The sequence below is a fragment of the Meles meles genome, chromosome 3, assembly GCF_922984935.1.
Source record: "Meles meles chromosome 3, mMelMel3.1 paternal haplotype, whole genome shotgun sequence".
Taxonomy (NCBI): Eukaryota; Metazoa; Chordata; class Mammalia; order Carnivora; family Mustelidae; genus Meles; species Meles meles.
The window spans coordinates 121,743,968-121,764,553 of NC_060068.1; the positions used below are offsets into that span (position 1 = coordinate 121,743,968).

A 20,586-nucleotide genomic window follows, 5' to 3' on the forward strand; every position below is an offset into this window, starting at 1 on the left:
GGGAAGTGTCAGGGGTCAAGGAGACTCGGTTAATATTTAAAAACTAAGAGCTTTCCGCTTTCATAAAGTTGGCAAAGTGCAGGGTCAGGGTGACGGGAGGTGGGGAATTGTAGGGGAGCAAGAGGGAAGAGTTGGGGGTGGACCCCACATATCCTCTTTCTTTTATCCATGAAGGAGAGGGTGGCCTGAGTCTCTCCATCATCACTGTTCTCTCCATCAGTGATGGGTGGGCTCTTGAAGGCCATCTGGGGGTCTCACAATTTCACTCTTCCCAGACCCTGTAGTGAGAGGTCTTCTAGGTGGTTTGGGGCTATCACATACCTCTTGTGTTACTACAGAAACCAAGGGGAGCAAGCAAGTGCCAAATACTTTGCTGGGGTCATGCTGCTGACAGAGCTCACTTCTCAGCCCCTACCCAGGGCACATCGCCTGTTTTCTGCGCAAACAAGTGGGGAATGATAAATAGCCCTGGGACACTCCCTGTCCTGATTTAATCTGATTTAACCGCTTAGCATTAGCTAGGCAATTTTGCAATTTATCAGGAAAACCACTGCTCTGGGGAGAGGCTTAAAAGGTGAATCAGGGCTTAAGTGTTTTCTATTTTATGTGAAGGAGGGAGGGAAAATAACAAGGACTATTTACAAAGAAATATTCAAAAGCTATCCATCCTCTCCAAACCAGTTCCTTCTTATACTTTTGTTCTTGTTGTTGGCCTGATAAATCACCCAGGAACCCACTGTTCCACCTACATGGAAAACCCTTCCTTCCTCTTTTTCTCCACCTGCAGACCATCTGCTCCCCCTCCAAGATGCTCCTCCCAGAAGTCTCCCTTGACCCTCGTAGGGTAGACCAGGGCTTTCACGTCCTCCTGGGTTTACCGGGGCCACTCTACGGTAGTGTCTGCTGCTGTTTCTGTCCCACCCCCTGGTGGCACGTTTGGTGAGGCTGAGGGTGTGCTGTTCCATTAACCTGCTCCCTGGGCTGGGCGCCCCTTGGCCAACTCTCTCCAGATGGAGGCGGCCTCGGCACGTCAGATCTCTTTTCCCACTGTCCAGACCCTTCTTGCACCAAACAAGGAAAATGATCCTTCCAGGAGTCGTATGCTGAAAGCCTGATCCTTCAGAGCGGCTGCCTTTGGAGATGGGGCCTTTGGGGGAGGTAAGGGGGGTTAAATGAGGTTGTAAGGGTGGGCTCATCCAGGAGGACTGGTGTCCTCATAAAGAGAGGAAGAGCCACCAGGGATCTCTTGCTCTACGTGCGCGCAGAGGAAAGGCCATGCCAGGATGTGATGACAGGAAGAGAGTCACCGACACACCACCCTGACAGCACCTATCCTTGGACTTCCAGCCTCCAGAACTGTGAGACAATATGTTTCTGTGGCTTAAACCACCCAGTCTATAGTATTCTTTCATGGCGGCCCTAGCAAACCGGGACAGGTGTATAGGGGAGCCCCCCCTCTGCCCCGATGGCCAGAGGGACAGTTTTAGCAGCACTGCCCTTCCTCATCTATATTTGAGAATTTTGTTTTTCTTTCCAATTAAAAAAAATTGTGGTAGGCATGCCTGGGTGGCTCAGTTAGTCAAGCATCTGCCTTCAGCTCAGGTCATGATCTCTGGGTCCTAAAATCAAACCCTGCATCGGGCTCCCTGCTCAGTGGGGAGCCTGCTTCTCCCTCTGCTGCTCCTCCTGTTTGTGCACGCTCTCTCTCTGTCAAATAAATAAATGAAACCTTAAAAAAATTGTGGTAAAATAACACATAACATAAAATTTGCCATCTTAACCATTAAAAAAATATTTGAGAGAGAGAGAGCAAGAGTGAGCAGGGGGACGGGCAGAGACAGAGGGAGAGAGAGAATCTCAAGCAGACTTCACGCTAAGCACAGAGCTGGATGAAGGGCTCGATCCCACGACCCTGAGACGGTGACCTGAGCTGAAATCAAGAGTCAGCTGCTTAACTGAGTGCTCTCCCCAAGCGCCCCCCACCTTAACCGTTTGTAAGCATATAGTTCAGTGGCACTAAGTACATCTTCCTTGTGCAGCCATCGTTACCGTCCATCTCCAGAATATTTTTCATCTTCCCAGACAGAAACTGTGCCCATTCAACAGTAACTCCACACGCCCCTCCCCCAGTCCCCGGTAGTCTCTCTTCTGCCTTCTGTCTCTATGAATTTGGCTACTCTAGAGACTGCATGGAAGTGGAATCATCCAGTATTTGTCTCTTTGTGATTGGCTTATCTCATTCGGCATCATGTCTTGAAGTTTTCTTTTTCTTGCATTTCCTCCTACTTGTTTAATTTTAATGTGCCTGACACAGGGCTATATGTGTGGGTTAGACTGAGCCAGTGGCCTGAGGTGGGGACCAAAGTTGGGGCCAGGTAGCATCCTCCTAGTTTTGTAGGGTCTGGGGAAGGAACCTGTCCTGGTCCCAGCCCCAGTCCTTCCCCACCAAGGCTTCAGCCCAACCCCAATCTGATGTAACCTCAGACAGGACCCGCCTCAGCCCAGACCCAGTGTCACCCTAATGTGTCCTCCTCAAGCTTCCCTGGACCCACAAGGCCATCTGCAGGAGCTGGCATTCCCAGGCCATCTGGTGACATCTCGAGGATGTGCCAGGGATGGGGTGGGAGCCGTAGATTCACCCAGTGCCGGGACCTTGACTGCCCGTCCAGCAATTTCTTTCTGCTCGTCTTTGCTCACTCTCCCACGCCCAGGAGAGGGCGACCATGCTCCATCTTTGGCAAAGAAACGGCTGGCCCCTCCCAAGGAGGAGCCTGGAAAAGCCTCTTCTCAGGACCTCAGGACTTCCAGGTTCACCGCCTGGAAGGTGAGACTGGGGAAGAGCTCCTTGTTCCGAAGGGTGGGGCCCGCCTGAGGCCACCTTGCTTCCTGACCTCTGCCCAGGCTACCCCAGGGCCCTGTGTCCCATCTGGAGCTTGGGAAGCCTGGCCTGTGGGAGGAAGCCCACATAGAAGCCAACTAGGCAGAAGAATCCTGAGATCCTCTTGGAGGCAGACAGGCTGGCTGTAGCAGAAGGAAAATATCTCCTGGGGCCCTCCCTCTGGCTCCTGGTCTACTCTCCCAGCAAGCAGCCCCGCGTCCTCTGGGCTGGGGCAGCTCCATTCTGCACCTGCCAGTCTGCTGGCCGTCTGCTGTCCACCCTCCAAGGCCCAGCTCTTGTGTGACTTGCTCAGGGAAGCCTTGCCCAGGCTCCTGTTTAGAATAAGGCCAGCTGCCCCCCTCCCTGCCCCAACACCACCCTCCATCCCCAAACCAGGGTGGATAGACAGGAAGACTGGGCCAGAAGGGATGGCCCCGGTCAAATCTAGACAGCCCTAGGACTACCTGCAGCTACCTCTCAGAGGGGACAGAGGCTAAAGGGAGACTAGAAGTGTTCAGAATAATGGAGAGGGTTCTGGGTTTTTTGAAGCTGGGGCGGGGGTGGTACCAGAAAGGGAGAAGAGCACTAGCTAGCAAGGGAGACTAGATGGGGAAGGCCAGAGACATCTCACTGGGAAATTTCTTTCACTTCTGTCCTGTGCTGGCAACGGGTATCTTCTATCTTCTACCCACTGGGGGTGGGGGGAGTGCAGATCTCCCTGGGGGACGTGGAGGTGGACATGGCCGGTGCTGAGACTGTGAGCAAGGCCAGGCTGCAGGCAGTTCCCCAGTCTGGTCCATGGAGCTGGGGGAAGGTCTGGCCCTTCCCACGCCCCTCCTGGAATGTAGGGCTGCTCCTGGGAGTTGAGCGAAAGTGTGACTTTCCCTCTGGAGTCTGAGGTCAGTCAGCCTCCCAGGCCTGGTCCAGCATTCTTGATAGGGAGCCAAAACAAGCAAGGGGCGAGGGGCCAGGGCAAACTCAGAGGCCTGGCAAGCCCCCGCCATCTGATTGCCCCTTCCTTTCATTCCTTGTGGGAAGGAGGTGTGCTAACGCCAGAAATTCCGCCCTGGGGGGAGGGGGATTAAATACCAAGGTTCTACTCTTTGGGAGACCCTGCGCTGCTCACCTGTAGATGCTGCTAATAGTGTCACGGGGCCAACCCCTGAGGCAGTCCAGGGCCTGAGGGAAGGCACAGGGGACTGTGGAAGACTGAGGCCCAGCTGGGATGTGGGGGGTGGGTTGTGGGACAAGGGAGGGAAGGGAGACAGCACAGCCTATAACACTGGTAAGAAGAAGAACCACCATTACTGAGCACCTCCCAAATGCCAACCACTTCCTGACCCAGTTGGTTCATCTTGACACAATCCACAAGGGGGCTGAGACCTTAAAGATCCCGACACTGAGGCTTAAAGAGGGTCAGTAACTTGTCCAAGATCCCACAGCAAAGGCAGGCCTGGCCCCCAGGCCCATCTGTCTTCTCTGCTGTGCTCTCATCACCCCCTCACCTCCACCGCCCCACACCCCACTAGCACCAACAGGCTGCAAACAGCTGCTCCAAGCTGCAAAGCCAGGAGGCAGCCTCCCTTGGACAAAGGTCCCCAGGAGACATTTTCTTTCTGCTACAATCTGGCTCCCTTCATCCCCGCTATGGGCTTGAGCGGATGGTCTTAGAGGCCCCACCTAGAGGCAGGGAAGTGAAGCATAGAGAAAGGGGCTTCCCACTGTACAACTCCAGAGGCCATATCCATGCAAGCTTCGGGATGAACAGCACTCCTGGGGCTCCTGATTGTTGGCGGCAGAGTGTGGACATGAACTCAGGTCAGTGCTGCGGACTCCTAAGCAGGCCCTTTGGGCTCCTAGGACGATGGCTCAAGCCTTTCCCGGGCAGCTGGGGAGAGGCAGGAGAGGGCAGGCTGAGGCGCTCCACTCAGGGAGAAGGGTTACACCTGGGCAGGCCAAGCCAGGAGGTGGGGGCCGCTGAGGAAGGTTGACTGGCTGCCCCAGGCACTTTGTGTTGATGCAGCCGCCCGTGGGCTTCTGGAAGCTTCCCCTGGGTGCATTTAACAGCCAAGGTCGGGGCTCTGTTCCCACTGTGGATGCCTAGAATATTCGTGTTTTCCACATCCCTGTGTGGGAGCCAGAACCAGCTTCCGAGAGCCAGCAGAATTGAGCCTGAAGGGAGAAGGGAAGATTCTCTGGCCCTGGAACCGCACTGATGGCCATTGTGTAAGTCAGGGACCCAGCTAGGCAGCTTTCTCCCTTTGCCTTTCTAGGTCCACAACCTGGGTCCCTCCCCTCCTATCCCGACTTTTCTTCTCTTTTCTCCTCCCCCTCCTCTTGCTCCTCTCCCCCATCCCCCTTCTGATAATTTACCCACAGACAAGCTGCAATGCTGTGCGAAGAGTCAGACCTGGTTCAAATTCCCACTCCACAGCTCACAGCTGTGTGATTTAGGGCAGGTCATTGCCCTTTCTGAGCCTCTCTTACCTTGTCTGTAAAATGGGGCTATAATATCTGTCTGACAGATTGTTGGTGGGGTCAGTGAAATAAGGATGTATGTTCTGGGACCATTTGCCCTTGAAAACCACTGGATTTAGATACTGGGAACTACTTTTGTCTTTGAGAGGCCATATGGAATGGCATAAAGTTACTTAATCTGAGTCTTGGTTTTCCTTTGTATAAAACAGAAGTAATGATGGGACCTACTTCAAAGAGCTAGAGTGAGGAGTCAGACATGTCATGGAGGTCCTTAGCACATAGTAAGTGTCCAGTAGGTGATTTGCTCTTATCTTTGCAGAGGATTGTTTGTCCTGCAGGAACCCAGGAAATAAGGGAAAAAGAAGTCTACATACAGAACTCCTCTGAGGCGAGCTGTGCTTCTGGCGGCAGGATGGTGAGGTTTGGGGCACAGGCTTTGTACACTGAAGCCTTAGAAGAGAAATATGGTATACTAGGAAGCACGACCCAGGCATTAGTGAAAGCCTAAACAGCCAGGAGAATGAAGGATGTTTAAATTATATATCACTAAATGATCTATAGTCTTTATGCCTTGAATTTGATCTGTTTTAGCAGCCTCAGGTCCACACCGGTTTGAACACGTCTCTTTATGAGTCTGCCTTCCCTTCTAGATTGGTTGGTCCTTGAGGGCAAGGGCCATGTCATCCTTGGTTTTGTATCAAGTGTGGGTATGTGACAGAAACTGATTTAGGGATTGCATTTTTGATCCAAGGGATCAAAAGACAGATGCCCTGAGACTTTTCCTGAAAGGTTTCTAAAGGGTCACTAAGCTGGTATGATATGAATGAGGAGCCACTGGAGACCATCTTGGTTACCACAGAGGGAGAGCCTGCCTGAGAGTGACGTCAACCCAGAGGAAAGCAGAACTGAGACAGAGGCAGATATGTGAGCACCTGGATCCAGTCATTACTGAAGCAGGATTTGACCAGTTTAGTTGTGTGAGTTGTTTCTTAAGTTGTTTTTCTTGAGTTGGCTTTCAGTCTCTTAGAATCCGAAGAGTCTAGATTAGTATGGTCTTTACCCCCTCTTTATTTAAAAAAAAAGTCTTGATTTTCAGATGATATCTGTGAAAATGTCCCCTGGCCTGCTAGAAATGAATGCTATCTTTCAAAGGCACATTTTGTCTTAGCTCTGAAATAACCACATCTAAGGTGACTTCCTTCTTCTGCCTTGAAGGGACCCTGCTTCCCTCACCTGTAAAGTGAGGAGACCAACATTGTTGTGAAGATTCATTGAGAGAAGTAGGAAAATCATGATTTCTTCGGCTTCTTAAATGCAACGTCATTTTTCTTGCCCCATTGTTCCCCAAGCTCAGTGTCACCAAACCAGCTATTTCAGCAAACCAGGAAAAGCTGGCGTGAGCAGCTCCACCTTCTCCCTTCCCCGGTTACTCCCCATACAATGCAAGGCTCCACCCCCAGAAATCTGGGCCTTACAGCCTGGCTGGGAGAAAGCCCAACCAAAATGGTCAGCCTCCCTGGTCTCCACTGGAAGCTTGCAGGCCTTTATCTCCACTGTGACTAAATTTGGATCTCAAACTTAGACAATCAGCCTGGGAATTCCTGACAAATTCCAGCAAGGGCTAGCTGTTTTCATCAGTTTTTGCAGGGACGGGAGATACTTTTTCCAAGTAGCATGTTTAAATTAGAAGTAATAATTTGTCATTACAGAAAATTTAGAAAACACGGGGCGGGGGGTGTCCGATAATACCATTATCCCAACACAGCCCCCTGGAGATTTTTCCTTCTTTCCTGTTGGTCATTCCAACACAGTCTGGTTTGAGGGCTGTTGTTTGTTCATTTGCTTGCTTGCTTGTTTTTACAACCACGAGATCAGAGTATATGTGTAGTTTTATATCTTGATTTTCCCACCGTGTTTTGACATAAACATGTTCCCGTGTTGTAAACTCTTTGCTGAGCGCCAGACGCGGTGCCTAGCACATCACCAGCATGATCTCAATAATGCTCACACCCATCCTAAAATCAGGGAACCTTAGGATTCTTGCTCTGCAGATGAGCAAACTGAGGCACAAAGAGGGAAGTGTCTCGCCCAGTGTCGTGGTGAGGCCGTCTGGCTTCACAGGTCATATCACTAACTAGGTACAAATCTGTATCATGGTTAGAGAGAGCGATGCCTGTTGTTCCAACTTGCTCAGCACTAGTTTCTCACTGGAGACTGCGATTCCCTACTCTCAGTTCTAGGAGAACAGCTATTGGGTGGAGTTGAGTGCCTATGGCAGGTCTGGTCAGTAAGAGGTCTGGATTTCCCTGGCCTCTGTGATTGGCTCAGAGTGGGGCATGTGATCCAGGTGGGCCCACACAGGGAGGCTGTAGGCTGCTCCTGCCCCGTGCTGCACCCAGTTGTCTTGAGAACCCTCCTGGGATTTGGCCACAGCAAAGGACGACAGAGTGAGAAGCAGGGAAGATCAGGTCCTGTTGCAGCATTTCAGATTCTGAATCCAGCTGCACCTGAAGTGGCTTCTTGGAGTCCTGACACTGGACTTGGCAGGCAACTGAATTTTTAAATCCCCTTAAACCAGTCTGAGTTGGGTTTCTGTCACTTGAAACCGAGAGCTCTGGCAAGTTTACCCTGGTTTGTTGGTTGGCTGATTTAGGGTGGCTTATACAATTTTTTTTTTTTTTTTTTGCCATTATAAATAATGCCACAGTGAACATCTCTGCATATAGAGCTTATCCTTGATTAGAATGATTTCCTTGTGATATTTTCACAAAAGTCACTTGGCAAAAAGATCAAACATTATCAGGACTCTATGACATAATTTGCAAAATGTTTCCTCAAGGTCAACAGTGCTTTGTACCCCTCACCTTCATTCTCCAAAAGTACATGCAACTGCGATTTTTAAAATTGAGTTCTGAAGCTTTCTTTTTTAACAAGCCAAAGTTGTATTTGTTTTTTAAACAGAAAAAAATTATGTTAATATAAAACAGATAAAAATAGACAAAAACCAAAACACACAACACACAAAAGCACAACACACAGAACCAGTGCAAACCCTTCCCAACCCAGTCCACCCAAGTTTTAAAATCTTTATTACAGAACCCCAAAGATTAGATTGTATTGGAGAAGTCACAGTATTGAATCAGAAAAATAAGAATAAGAGACATTTTTTAAAAGATCTGTACACAGGTAGTGGGGAGATGGGGTGAGAGACGTACACTTCATCACTCCTACCTCAAAAAACATAATGCAGAAGGGCTTCTGTGATTAGCACATATTTCTAGAATACTACTAGGTATGCTAGTCTCCTGCCCACTTTTTAAAGTTGCTTTTAAAAAGGATAAAAAGTGCACAGACACTTTCATAAGGCACAGACAGATTGTTGTACAAGTTGTTTCATTAGGGGCTTAGGAAAGACAATTAAATACCAAGAAATGCCAGGAGGCCACGTGTTCCTGAGCAGACATCCTTCTGCGGGAACTGGGGCAGAGATGGGATTGGTCATTCTCCAAGACTTTGCACAAGCCCGTTGGACTGGAGCTAACGACCGAGGTTCTCTGGGGACCAGGGGATTGTTTCCAGCAGCTACTCCCAAGCCTGAAAGTAGCAGGTAGCCATCACCCCAGGGGTCTCCCTGAGGGGACTTGAGGGTAATCATCAAAAGGTGGAGCCTTAAGGGTTCTGCCCAAGGCCATTTTGGCAGCAGCTCCCTGACTACAAAGTGCCTGGCATTTCTAATGCTGATGAGGCTTTTCAAAGCATGAAGCTTTCAGGAAGGCTCTGGGGCACTCACCAGGATAGATCCCCAAAGGCAACAGAAAGACCAAAGGATTCTGTCCCTAGCATCTCATTGTCCTCTAATGTCTCTACTTCTGAAGGCAGAGCTAGGGCTCTGTCCTCTCAGTTCCACATCCCCAGCACCCCACACCTAGCAGGCAAGCAGCAGGTGTTTGTTGAATGACTGTGTGCATGTGTATGTGGTGTTTTACCAAACCCCTGAGCCCTTGTAATTTGATTTCTGGATTTCTTCCGTAAACCTTTAAAGAGTACCTACTATGTGCTAACACAGGCCCCAGTGCCTGATGGGGCACATGAAAGGTTATAAATCTGCCCAGCTCCGGACTGTCAGCTCCCTGTGGGCTCTGTCTTTAGTCCCAGTTTCCAGTGCCGTGTCCAGAACACAGGCCATGCGATGAGTGGGTGCTGAGCAAAGTGTTGCAGCACTTAGGGGAGTAGCTGCCCTGGGTAAACCCCAGAAGACTCCCAGTTCTGGGATTGGACTAGGGAAAGAAGCTTGTTTTGACTTGGAAACAGCCCGATTTCTCTGGGGGTTCAAAATAAACAGGCACAAGACCACGACAAAGGTGTATCTTCTGGTCTCCCCCTTCTCAGCCCTGGAATCCCTTCCTGCGGCCCAGGAAGGTGGTGGGACAATGCCTTGGCTCCTCCACAAAGTGGCCCTGTGTGTGCTTCTCTTGTCACAAAAGGAGGCCTTCGGGTTGGACTCAAGATCTCACATAGCTCTGCTAGAAGGCAGGCAGCAGGAAGGTGAGCCTGAAAGGAAGGACACTTGTCCTTCTAGGATATGGGTGGCAGAGGGACCATAGTCTGGGGCACGAACCCTCTGTACAGGTACAGGTGCCCAGGGTCCCTCCAGGGGCTGCCCGGAGAAGGTTCTAGAAAGAAAATGCAAGGCAGTCTCAAGCTTTCCGGGGCTTGGGGCCAGGCAGCGAGGGAGAGGGACTGAGCACCAGACACTGCTGGGTTTGAATCCCAGCCCTGCCACCTACTGCATGTGATCCTATCACTTCACTCACAGGACCTCAGTTCTCTGACCTGTCAAATGGGAATAATACCATATTGTATCGATTCTAAATAGCAGGGTTCCCCCCCCCCCCCACATTTCAAGTCTCTGATTAGAATGAATCATATAGCTGAGGCATCTTAGTTAAATCTGCATATTTTCCCTTAGTGGAACATAAGATGGTGTATTTTATCATCAGTGGTGTTTTAGATCTGACTCAGTGGGGTAAGAAGGCCTGCCTTGCAGGATCCATGTGCAGGGATGCCTCCAGCCCAGCGCCGAGGCACATAATGGCGTGAAGTGAGAAAGAGAGGTTCCCTTTCCTCTTTCTCCCGCCATGTGAGGGCCATGTGAGCCGCTCCTCTATAGCACTGAATAAATCAGTTTAGAGCATCAGGAAATGTCTGGTTTTTAGAAGATAAACACCCCCTTAATTCCTCTTGGAAACAGGGAGGCTATTTATAGCAGCTGCGGAACAAGTTAAACAGGCCACCAGTTCCCTTTTGATCTAGGTAACCGGTCACCAGGAGCACAGCCTGGGGCACGTCGGTCCAGGCCCTCAGTCACTTGTTTCCCAGTGATGGCTGTACATGACCCTGGCTAGAACCCAGGGGTGGGGGCAGTTAGGAAGGGCAAGGAGTAGGGGAGACCAACTGCCTCCTGCGGGCTTCTGAGACCACCAGAGCTTGGGACTGGCTCCATCCTGTCAGCGGCACTGCTGACTGGAGAACCAGCTCTAGTGGGGAGGAGGTCACGCGTCCTCTCCCACACGGTGTGCTGACACCCCGCATGGGGGACGTGGAAGGCTCCTGCTGACCAAATGCAGCTGGGCCCTGAGTGCTACCGAGCTTCTGCAGCTCTTGTCCTGGGGTTCCAGTCCCTCCCCAAAAACTTCCATCACAAAATTTGAAGGTGGGCATATTTCCCGGATTCACTAGGGAAAAATAGCCAATCAGGGGTCCTCGCAGGGGCAAGGGTGGGGGTTCTGAAGTTGAGATCAGGTCAGAACACTATGACCACTTCAGACAGAGAAGAACAGGTGGTCCAAGAGCATGGCAAAGACCAACTGGTCTTACGGGCTTTGATTTGATGAGGGCCCAACTGGGCTGGGCTCTGGGCCCCCAGACACCTGGCAAACATGTGCTCTCTGAATGCAGAAACTTCTGAATGTTCTCCTTTCCCTGCCATCATCTGTGTGGCAGAGGAGCAGTTTAGGAATTGTAATAAAAATGTTATCCATTCTTTGCAGGGTGTCGGGCTTTTTAGATGTTATGCTGGTCCCCTTGTGGGTTCTGGAGTGGGCAGGTACTGGGCCTCATCTTAGACAGATTGGGAAGTGAGAATCAGAGAGGCCCAGGGGCTTCCTTAAAGTACAGCACAAAGTAGGGCAGAGGGGGGTGCCTGGGTGGCTCAGTGGATTAAGCCGCTGCCTTCGGCTCAGGTCATGATCTCAGGGTCCTGGGATCGAGCCCCGCATCAGGCTCTCTGCTCCACAGGGAGCCTGCTTCCTCCTCTCTCTCTGCCTGCTTGTGATCTCTCTCTCCGTCAAATAAATAAATAAAATCTTAAAAAAAAAAAAAAAGTAGGGCAGAGGTTAGGCCCAGACAGAACTGGAGGCAAAAGGAAGGAGCGGGCCTGGGCCAGCCTATCAGCCCCGGGGTGGTCTGGGAGTCAGCAGACCTGGGCCTCAGCAGGGGTGAAGAAGTCAGGGACAGGGCTAGGTCCCAGGAAATGCCTGCAAATGGCCCTAGACTCTCCCTGAGGGGGTTGAGTCCTTCGGTCAGCATTTTAATATCTCAGCTATTAACATTTTAATGATCATTTAACATCTTAGTAATCAGCAGCGAAAGAGAAGCTGAGAATCAGAACCAGTTGCAAAGTCTCTTCCTCCTCCCACTTCCCCAGCAGGCTGCCCTGGTGGTGCCCACTGCTGCTGGTGAATGCCAGGCTCAGGGTGACAAAACGAAATGTGGAGAGCCATCTGCGGGATGGGGTGGCCTTTCCAACTGCAGGTGAGTCAGCTGCCTCCTGGATTCTTTCCCTCCCTCAGGAAAAGAGAACCTGCTGCTTATCTTCTTCTTGGGGACAGCAAGAGGTGGGACAGACAAAAAACATCTAGAGGGACCGAGTCAAGGTGCACTATGCTTATTATTAGGCTATCTGGGATGACGGGGTGAAAGGCTTCCGGGGATGACAGCACCCAGAGCTCTCAGTGGGCCGCAGCACCCATCAAATCTCCTCTCCAGGACTGAGGAAGAAACTAAAAAAGCAAATTGTTCTTTTCTGTTCTCCACCCACCTTCCCCCCAAGGCGTTGCTGCTTGGGAACTGTAAACAATGAGCTATTTTTTCCTCCCCTTAGAAAATCCGAGTGTCCCTTTTCTATACCATCCAAGGGAATTCTCTTTAGGTGCAGGCTTCATACATTCAAAACCAGCTGACGTTCCAGCCCCAGAAAGTGAATAATTTCGAGTCACGCTACCGTCTGGGCTCTGGAGTGCACATTCCTTAGTGTTAAATAACCTCCTAGAGCCAGGATCCCTGGATAAATATCTATGCGTTCTCGCTCACTCATTCTCTCACACACATTCCCTCTCTCTTCTCTGGCAGCTCCCTCCCCTCACCCTCTCTCACACACACTCAACCCAACTCCAGCAAAGAGCATTGCACAGAGAATGCTGTTTCCCAGCTGAGAGGTCACCAAGGGACAGGGTGGTCTGCCAGGCAGTTCCTGAGCTCGCTGTTGGGATGGCCTTTTGGGGGCAAAGCACTTTTGAGCCAGAAGCAGCCCTTTCCTGGGCTCAGACCCCCAGGGCCTCATCTCCATGACTGTCATGCCTTGCCCACCATTGGAGAGTGGCAGACCGGATGGCCACTGCCCTTGGACCTCCTGGTGGCCACAGCAGGTGCCTGGCCCAGGGGGCCTTCAGAAAGGTGACCTTGCTCTGGCCAAGGCCCTTTGGCAGGCCAGGCTATGGCCTATAGATCTTAATGACATCCTTGATGGGCCGCCGGCAGATGGGGCAGCAGGCACGGGCCTGCCTCTTGAGCCGCAGGCCACAGCTGTGGCACAGACACATATGTCCACACGTGTAGATGACTGTGTCCACTTCGCCGTCAAAACACACCGTGCACTCGCCGTTCTTGCTGCCTGCTGGCTCTGGTGGGGAGAACACAGGGGACACTGGGGGGCTCAGTGGGGAGCTGGGTGCGGTCACTGCAAAAAGGGAGAACAAGACAGACCATAATAATGTGGTTTTCAGGGCGGCTTCACTGGGGCAACCCCCAGAAGCCAGAGCTTCTGTGGCCGAACTTGCGGGGAAATAATTTTAAGAGATGCTTGGGGTTTTTCTTCTGGGCTTTACCCCTTCCCTACCCTCCTTCCCCCAAGCATCAAGCACCATTATCTTCCTTTGGGATACGATATGTAGATTTCTCCTCCCTCCAGATGAATGTACAGCCGGGGAAGGAGAGGATGCAGGGGGGAAAGGTGGCCATCCTTGCTCAGTCTCAGGAAGGTTCTGGCACAACTCAAGGAGCCAGGGCAGCCCCTATCCCCTCTAAGGTTTATATCTCCTTACCCAAGGATGACTCAGATGCTGAGGAGGACTGGTTGACACTGAAGGCCATATCAGAGTCGCTATCATCCTGGGAGCCGCTGAGGGACCCTGATGGGGACGTGGTCGCAGGGCTGGACTGCAGGGTGCCTGAGACCAAAGAGACTTCATCAGGGGAGTTGGGACGTGGGTTCTGTTCTGCTAGTCCCTGGTTCTTCACTCTTTTGCACCTTAGCTTCCCAATCTAATGGGGGTGGGGTGCAGATAAAAGTAACCTCCCAGGTTTCTGCTAAGGACTGATGGAATTGTCTATGTGGGGTGGACACCTATTCTTTGCCTGCTCAGCCTCCATTCCTGTTTATTTCAGAAACAGTACCAGGATTTTGTTTTGGGGCACTGACTTCACCCTCACTCATATATCCAGGCCAGGCAAAGAAGAACTTCCACCCCTTGGTCTCACTGATGGTTTAGATAAGGCTATATAACCCAGTGGAGGTCAAAGAGATCTTCATGAGAATAACTACAATTGTTGGGAAAGAAGAGGCCCATCCATTCGGAGGTAGGTCTGGCACCCTAGAGCCTGCTTGAGAGGCTCTACATAGGGGAAAGTGAGCATTGGGATGGGATCCTGCTGGCATGCTTTCAAAACCTCAATCCAGCTGCTCCTGAATCCATCCAATATAGTCCCAGACTTTTGAGGTGTAGACTTTTGAGGTGTGTGTACCCATACCTTTCCCTTTCAGTTTAGGGCATTTTGAGTGGGGTTTTGTCACTTTCAACTACAAGATTCCTGACTAGTAGTATTCAACAGGAATGAGTTTTCTTCCTTGTGTTCACTGCCATTTTGGATAAGAAATAATGGCTTATTTCTTAGGTGAGAGAGATGTTCCTTCCCTTACCCTACTTGAGGATGGATGGACAAATAATGGAGTGCTGGGGTTGCTGTCAGGTATAAATCAGGACAGCAGGTCCCTGGCTTCCAAAAGAAGTTGCTTCCATTCTACCTTCTCTTCCTGACCACTCAAGGACTCATCCTGGTTCCTATGGAGGTGCTGGGGAGGAACGTAAGGAAGACTGATTCTAGGCTTAGTTCTTGCCAAAGCCCCAGTGGAAACTTGGGCAACTCATCTCAGGGTAAATGATGACTCTATCTGGTCATCCCTTAAACAACAACAACAACAACAAACGATGACCTTCCTTGTTCTTCTGCCTACAAACAGCAGTCATTGATGTTACTGTGTATGAAACACGCTGTACATGGCAGGCACCTGCTGGAAGCATTATATGAACCTCATCATTTCACCATCCTGACAATGCCACGATGCAGGTGATTACTCCCTCTCTACATGGAAGGAATCCAAGGCTCAGAGAGGGTCTGTGATTTGCCCAACATCTTCATGGCTGACCAGCTATGTAACTGGGGCAGTGAGTTAATCTCTCTGTGCTTCAGTTTTCTTACCTGTGGATGGGATAGTGATACTGGTCTCATAGAGACATAAAGTATAAAATTGAATGAGAAAACATGAAGTGTTCATCATTTCTGTTACCATTTGGACTGACTTCTTGAATCATGAAAATGGAACGGTGTTCTCTGGGAGCCTTCCCTGACCACCACCTCCATTCTACCAAATGGGAGAGAAGCCCCTCTGCAGTGGCCCACAGCATTCCATTCAGGGGTGTCTGTAGGGTCCCCCTGTGCTTAGCCTGTGTCCTGTCCTCTGCCATGCCCCGCCCTGGAGCCTAGCACCTGGTCCACAGCTGGCGGGTGCTCCATGTCTATTGGTGGCATGAATTTTGAGGCAAAATCGTGTCAAAATAAGATGATTCAAGCCTCCATCCCATTTTCTGTAGACACTGTTATTTTGATGTCCTCTCAAGTGTAGTTGTATTTCCTTTTTCTTCTACAACTTAATATGCCTCATGTATGTAAAAAATAAACACGTGATATAATAAGTCATAACAACAGAAATAAAAATTGCACTGACCATCTACCGACTGCATGAAGCCGTCCAGGCCCTGACTCCAGTGGGAACTTAGGTCAGTGTGGGCAAAGGGTGGACTTGGGAGCAACAACATGACATCCCTGGGACAGTTGTTTGAACTGCATTACAGGCCCTCCCCGACTGAATCAGAAACTCTAGGTGGAGGCAGGAGGGTGCTAACACGTGCTCAAGCCTGGAAAGTGGACCTGGGCTTCCGCCGTGGCTCAAGCTACCAGCGGGCGGCCTCGTACCCTGCGCGGTGGGTCAGGGAACTCACCGAGGAGGCGCAGCTGGCCGGCGGCGCCGCCGCGCACGGCGAAGAAGGCCCAGAGCGCCTGCGTGGTGTCGACACACAGGAGGCGGCCACGCGGGCGCCCGTTGACGCCCAGGAGCACGTCGCCGCCGGGCCGCAGCGTGAAGCTGAGCGCGTCGCCGCCGCTTGGCACGGGCCCGGCACGCGCCACCACCCAGTACTCCTTGCGGTCGAGCAGCGCGTCGGGGTCGGCGGGCAGCTCCGCGGGCCGGAGCCCGCCCGGGTCGCAGGACGTGATGCCGAAGGCCAGAGCGCCGGGCGCCGCTAGCCCCAGGCGGCCCACCTCCACGAAGAGGCTCTCACCGGGTCGCAGCGGGCGTTCGGAGAAGACGAGCGTGCGGCCGCCTTCGGGCCGCGGCGCGCAGGCCACTTTGCGGTCGGCGGACAGACTCACGTCGGGTCCGCGCGTGGCGTGGAAGCGCAGGTCAGCCTCGAGCAGCGCCGGCGACGATGCGGGTCGCGGGCGCTCGCGGGGTCCGCATGGGATGGCGGCGGCCGAGGCGTCGGAGGGCAGCGGGCCCAGGGCGCGGCCCAGCGCCAGGTGGCCCAGCTTGGCCACCACCTGGTTGTTCTCGAGCTCGTTGTTGTCGAAGTTGGCGGCGTCGTGGCTGCTGGGCGGCAGGCAGGCGCTGAAGCGGGCCTGGCTGAGGCGTGCGGGCGTCAGCGTGTCGGCGAAGGCGCTCTCTGCTCCGGGGCAGAAGGGGGGTGGTGAGGGTGCGGGCTGCTGGCGGGGAGCCCTCGATGCCCTCACTGCCCCTCGCCCCCGCACCATAGCCCCTCACTTTTTTCTAGTTTATGTGTGTGCTGATTCAAGAACCACAGGTGCACAGACTCTGAGTAAGCACAATCCTGTTGACTTCTCTTTGGGTTGGGCAGGTGAGGCCTTTTCTCTGTTTTCCTTCCTTCGTCCCTCCCTCCCTCCTTCCTTTCTTCTCCCTGCCCCTCCCCCCTTCCTTTCCTCCCCGCCCCTCCCCCCTTCCTTTCCTCCCCCACTCTTTGGAAGATTTGAAGACCCTTTATTGTTGGCCTCCCCAGCTAAAACATAAGCTCCATGAAGGGAGCCTTTTTGCTTTGTATTTGTGGCTTTATGTGACAGGTGCTATGTTAAGCTCCCTTGGTGTGTTATCTGAGTCCTCACACAACCTGGGCGGTGTGTTCTGTTATTACCAGCCATTTAGCAAAGAAGGAAGGTGAGGCACAGAGGGGATAAGGAATGCGACCAAGGTCACACAGCTACTGGCAAAGCCACAAGAACCCCTGCTCTTTAGCACTGAGCTGACACTGAGAGGACGCAGCACACGGTCCTGTGCCTGGGTGCTGCACAAACATTGAATATGTTAGCTTTCTGCGAGACAGCCCCATTTTACAGGATAGAAAACTGAGTTTTAAGTCACTGTCATGAAAATATTTTTGAATAATTTTCAGTGGTAAGGAACATGTTCTTGATTCTACATATTATATAGTTAAGTAAAAAAACAAAATAGTGTTTCATTTAGGTAATACAGGTCTTCATACTTTGGTAGATTACCTGCCGATTGTCTCCCCAACAAGAATGTGAGTCTTTGCCTGTCTGTTCACTACCACCTTCTCAGGGCTTAGCAGTGTGATGGGCAAAGACCTCCATTCTTTATTGGATGGATGGATGGAAGAATGAATGAAGTTTCTAGAAGACTGCCACTCTGAATAACAAATCAGGGAAAAGTGAGAGAAGAAACAGTCATTGAAGTATTATGAAGTTTTTTAAGTGATAAAAAATATCCTCATTAACCATAATAAGTAAAGAAAGAAAAAGTGTTTTTCAAACTTCTCTAACTAGACCCCTCTAGCTAAGATTTGTCATTCTGTAATTTTTGTCATGGAAAAAATCATTTCTTCATCTTTTTAGCTTTCCAAATATAAAATTGTCATAGTAATGAATATGTTTTTTTCAAAAAGCATGCCGTAGCCCCTAGTGCGAGTCTGGTACATTACTTCCTACCTCACCTGCAGAAATCTACAGGGCAGATTTTATAAACTGGCCATCCCTGTTCTGACCCTGGCTCACAGCCTACTGGTGTATTATTCAATATTTCTATAATAAATATATATATATATTACAAGTCTTATCAGAAAACCCCAATATTTAAAAAAATGTTTTTTAAATCACTAGTTAATAATGTGGGAAAACAGTGATATAACATTAAGTGAACAAAAGAAGATACAAAACTGAATATATCATTTGATTCCAATGGTGTATGTATAGGATGCATAGGAAAAATACAAGGAGGATATACATAACAATCTGAGGATGGTTATCTCTGGATGTAAATTGACTTCTTTATGCTTTTTAGATTTTCTCACTTTTCTCTAGTGAACATGTATTGGTTTTGTAATCAGAAAAAAAGGGCACGTATAAAAGACTAATGTGTTTTAGTTTTTCTTCTTTTAAAACATTTTCGATAAGTGGATGTTTCTCACGTAGCATCCACTTCTGGTGGAGCCTCCTGATGCACTTTCCCAGGCCTCTCTGTCCCACCCATCCTGCTAGGCAAGCCTCAAGGCATTGTCCACGGCTTGCCCTGAGCCTCTGCCTTTGCCAGTGTCTTCTGCTGTCCCCCACCCCAGTGCCGCTCCTCCTTGCCCCAGCAGCTCTACATGGGAGTCCATCCTTCAGTGTGGCATTCTCATTAAGAGCATAGCCTGTGGAGATGGTTCAGATCCTGGGTTCTGCCCTTTCTGGCTATGTGACTTTAGGTAAGTCACTTAATCTCTCAGAGCCTCGGCTTCCTCAGCTTCAAATGGAATCATCCTGGTCCTCCTCCCTCACGCGGTTACAGAGATGACATTAGATGTTGTTATGAATAGTGTATCCCAGAAGATGGGACAAAGTAAGTGCTCAAAACATGTTGTTATCATTATTCCCTCAGTGTTTTTTGAATAGAATGTATAGAGCACTTGCCATGTGCCAAACACTGTGCTGGGTGCTGAGTAAAGAGAGGTGAACAAGCAGGCATGGCTTCTGTGTGCATGGAGCTCCCCTTCCAGTGGGAGAGGCAGACTTTAATGAAGCACTGACATAAAACCATGTAAGGACAAACTGTGATGAGCCGCTATCCTGCATGGCTCTGTAGAATGAGCATGCTTCAGTGGGGGAACTCAGACTCTGAAAGGCAAGGAGAGTTACTCCACATCATGCAACCAGGGAGTGACAGAACTGGAGTTCGCTGAGAGTGTGTGAAAGGGGGACTTGGTCAGAAGTGAGGCCAGAACGGGTCTCTGTGACAGTGAAGATGGAGTGAAGACCTGAAGGCCAAGGGAGTAGAGGGGTGCCTGGGAGGTGGGATATAACCATTCCAGGCAGAAGGGATAAACTGAAGAAACAGCATTTCTGAGGTGAAAGGTTAGTCTCTGAGACTGACCTAACAACATATGTGACAGCATTTAGCCTAATGGCACACAGCAGCCCCTCAGAAAAGGTTGGGCCTCCTCACTTATCTCTGTGCAAGGAACTTTGTCCCCATCAGACATTGTCCCTGAGTGAGACAAGCCCAAGTCAGCACACTTCAGAATCCACCTCTCAAAAGATTCTCTGTGGAGAATCAGAAATCCCACAATACCAAGAGACCCCCAAGGGAGCTTATCAAGACTTCCTAACTTCTAACCTGTGATTTACCTCCAAACTCTCTAGACCTGATGAAAGTACATACAGACATTTTTTTGAGACCCTGCCTCCCAGATGCAATTCTGTGCATTATCCCCATCAATCCTCACCACTATCTCACGTAGCTCTGCAAAGTGGGTACTTTTCACAGTGGGAGAACACCGAGGCTCTGAGAGATGGAGTGAGTTATTTAAGGTCGCACAGCCAGGGGTGACAGAAATGGGATTCCATCTCAGGCTGTATGACTCCGAAACCAGATCCCCTGACCACTAGCAGTACTGCCTCCAAAGTTCACCTGTCTTTGTTCCACTCTTAGAGCTGCCAGCACGTGGACTCAGCCTCTGGCCAAGTCGCTCTTGGAGTTGCAGTCCCCACGAGTTTAATATGATCTCTGAGGGAATGAGTCTGGCAGTTCTGTTCCCACCCCAAACATCTAAATAGTAGTCCAGGGGTGCCTGGGTGGCTCAGTGGGTGAAGCCTCTGCCTTTGGCTCAGGTCATGATCCCAGGGTCCTGGGATCGAGCCCCGCATAAGGCTTTCTGCTCAGCAGGGAGCCTGCTTCCTCCTCTCTCTCTCTGCCTGCCTCTCTGCCTACTTGTGATCTCTGTCTGTCAAATAAATAAATAAAATCTTTAAATAAATAAATAAGTAGCAGTCCAAGGCCAGGCACAGGGAGACTGAGGTGGCTAGTATTGGCTCCACAAGCTCCAACTCTCCCTGGCCCATTTACAGAGCCTGGCTCTGGATCTGGGAGAAAGTTGGATTCTTTCCTTTCCCTAGCTCTCTCAGGTCAAATATGTCTGGGACTAGATGGAAGCAGAACTGAATTTGTCTCAGGAGAAACCATATTTGCGTGAAGATGAAGGAAGCCAGGAATGAATTAGAGACAGAAAAGACTGTTCATCAGTCACTCATTGTCTCCAAAGGTGTTTCAGGAC

General features: G+C 50.6%; 1 protein-coding gene and 1 long non-coding RNA gene across 2 annotated transcripts in view; one reads left to right on the forward strand and one right to left on the reverse strand.

Moving 5' to 3' along the window:
* The first annotated feature begins 12,031 nt into the window (after positions 1-12,031).
* LOC123938493 lies at positions 12,032-15,954 on the forward strand. The gene is made up of 3 exons (XR_006817726.1): positions 12,032-12,169; positions 14,081-14,272; positions 14,588-15,954. It is a non-coding gene; the product is annotated as an uncharacterized LOC123938493 (long non-coding RNA).
* The window catches only part of NEURL1B (neuralized E3 ubiquitin protein ligase 1B), a 34,375-nt gene continuing 25,956 nt past the window's right edge, over positions 12,168-20,586 (reverse strand). Inside the window, exons 3-5 of the mRNA XM_045999900.1 lie at positions 15,973-16,692; positions 13,738-13,863; positions 12,168-13,373 (exon numbers count right to left, since the gene is read on the reverse strand). Of these exons, the coding sequence (XP_045855856.1) occupies positions 13,129-13,373; positions 13,738-13,863; positions 15,973-16,692 (1,091 nt within the window). The 3' untranslated portion in view covers positions 12,168-13,128. The remainder of the gene's footprint in view (positions 13,374-13,737; positions 13,864-15,972; positions 16,693-20,586) is intronic.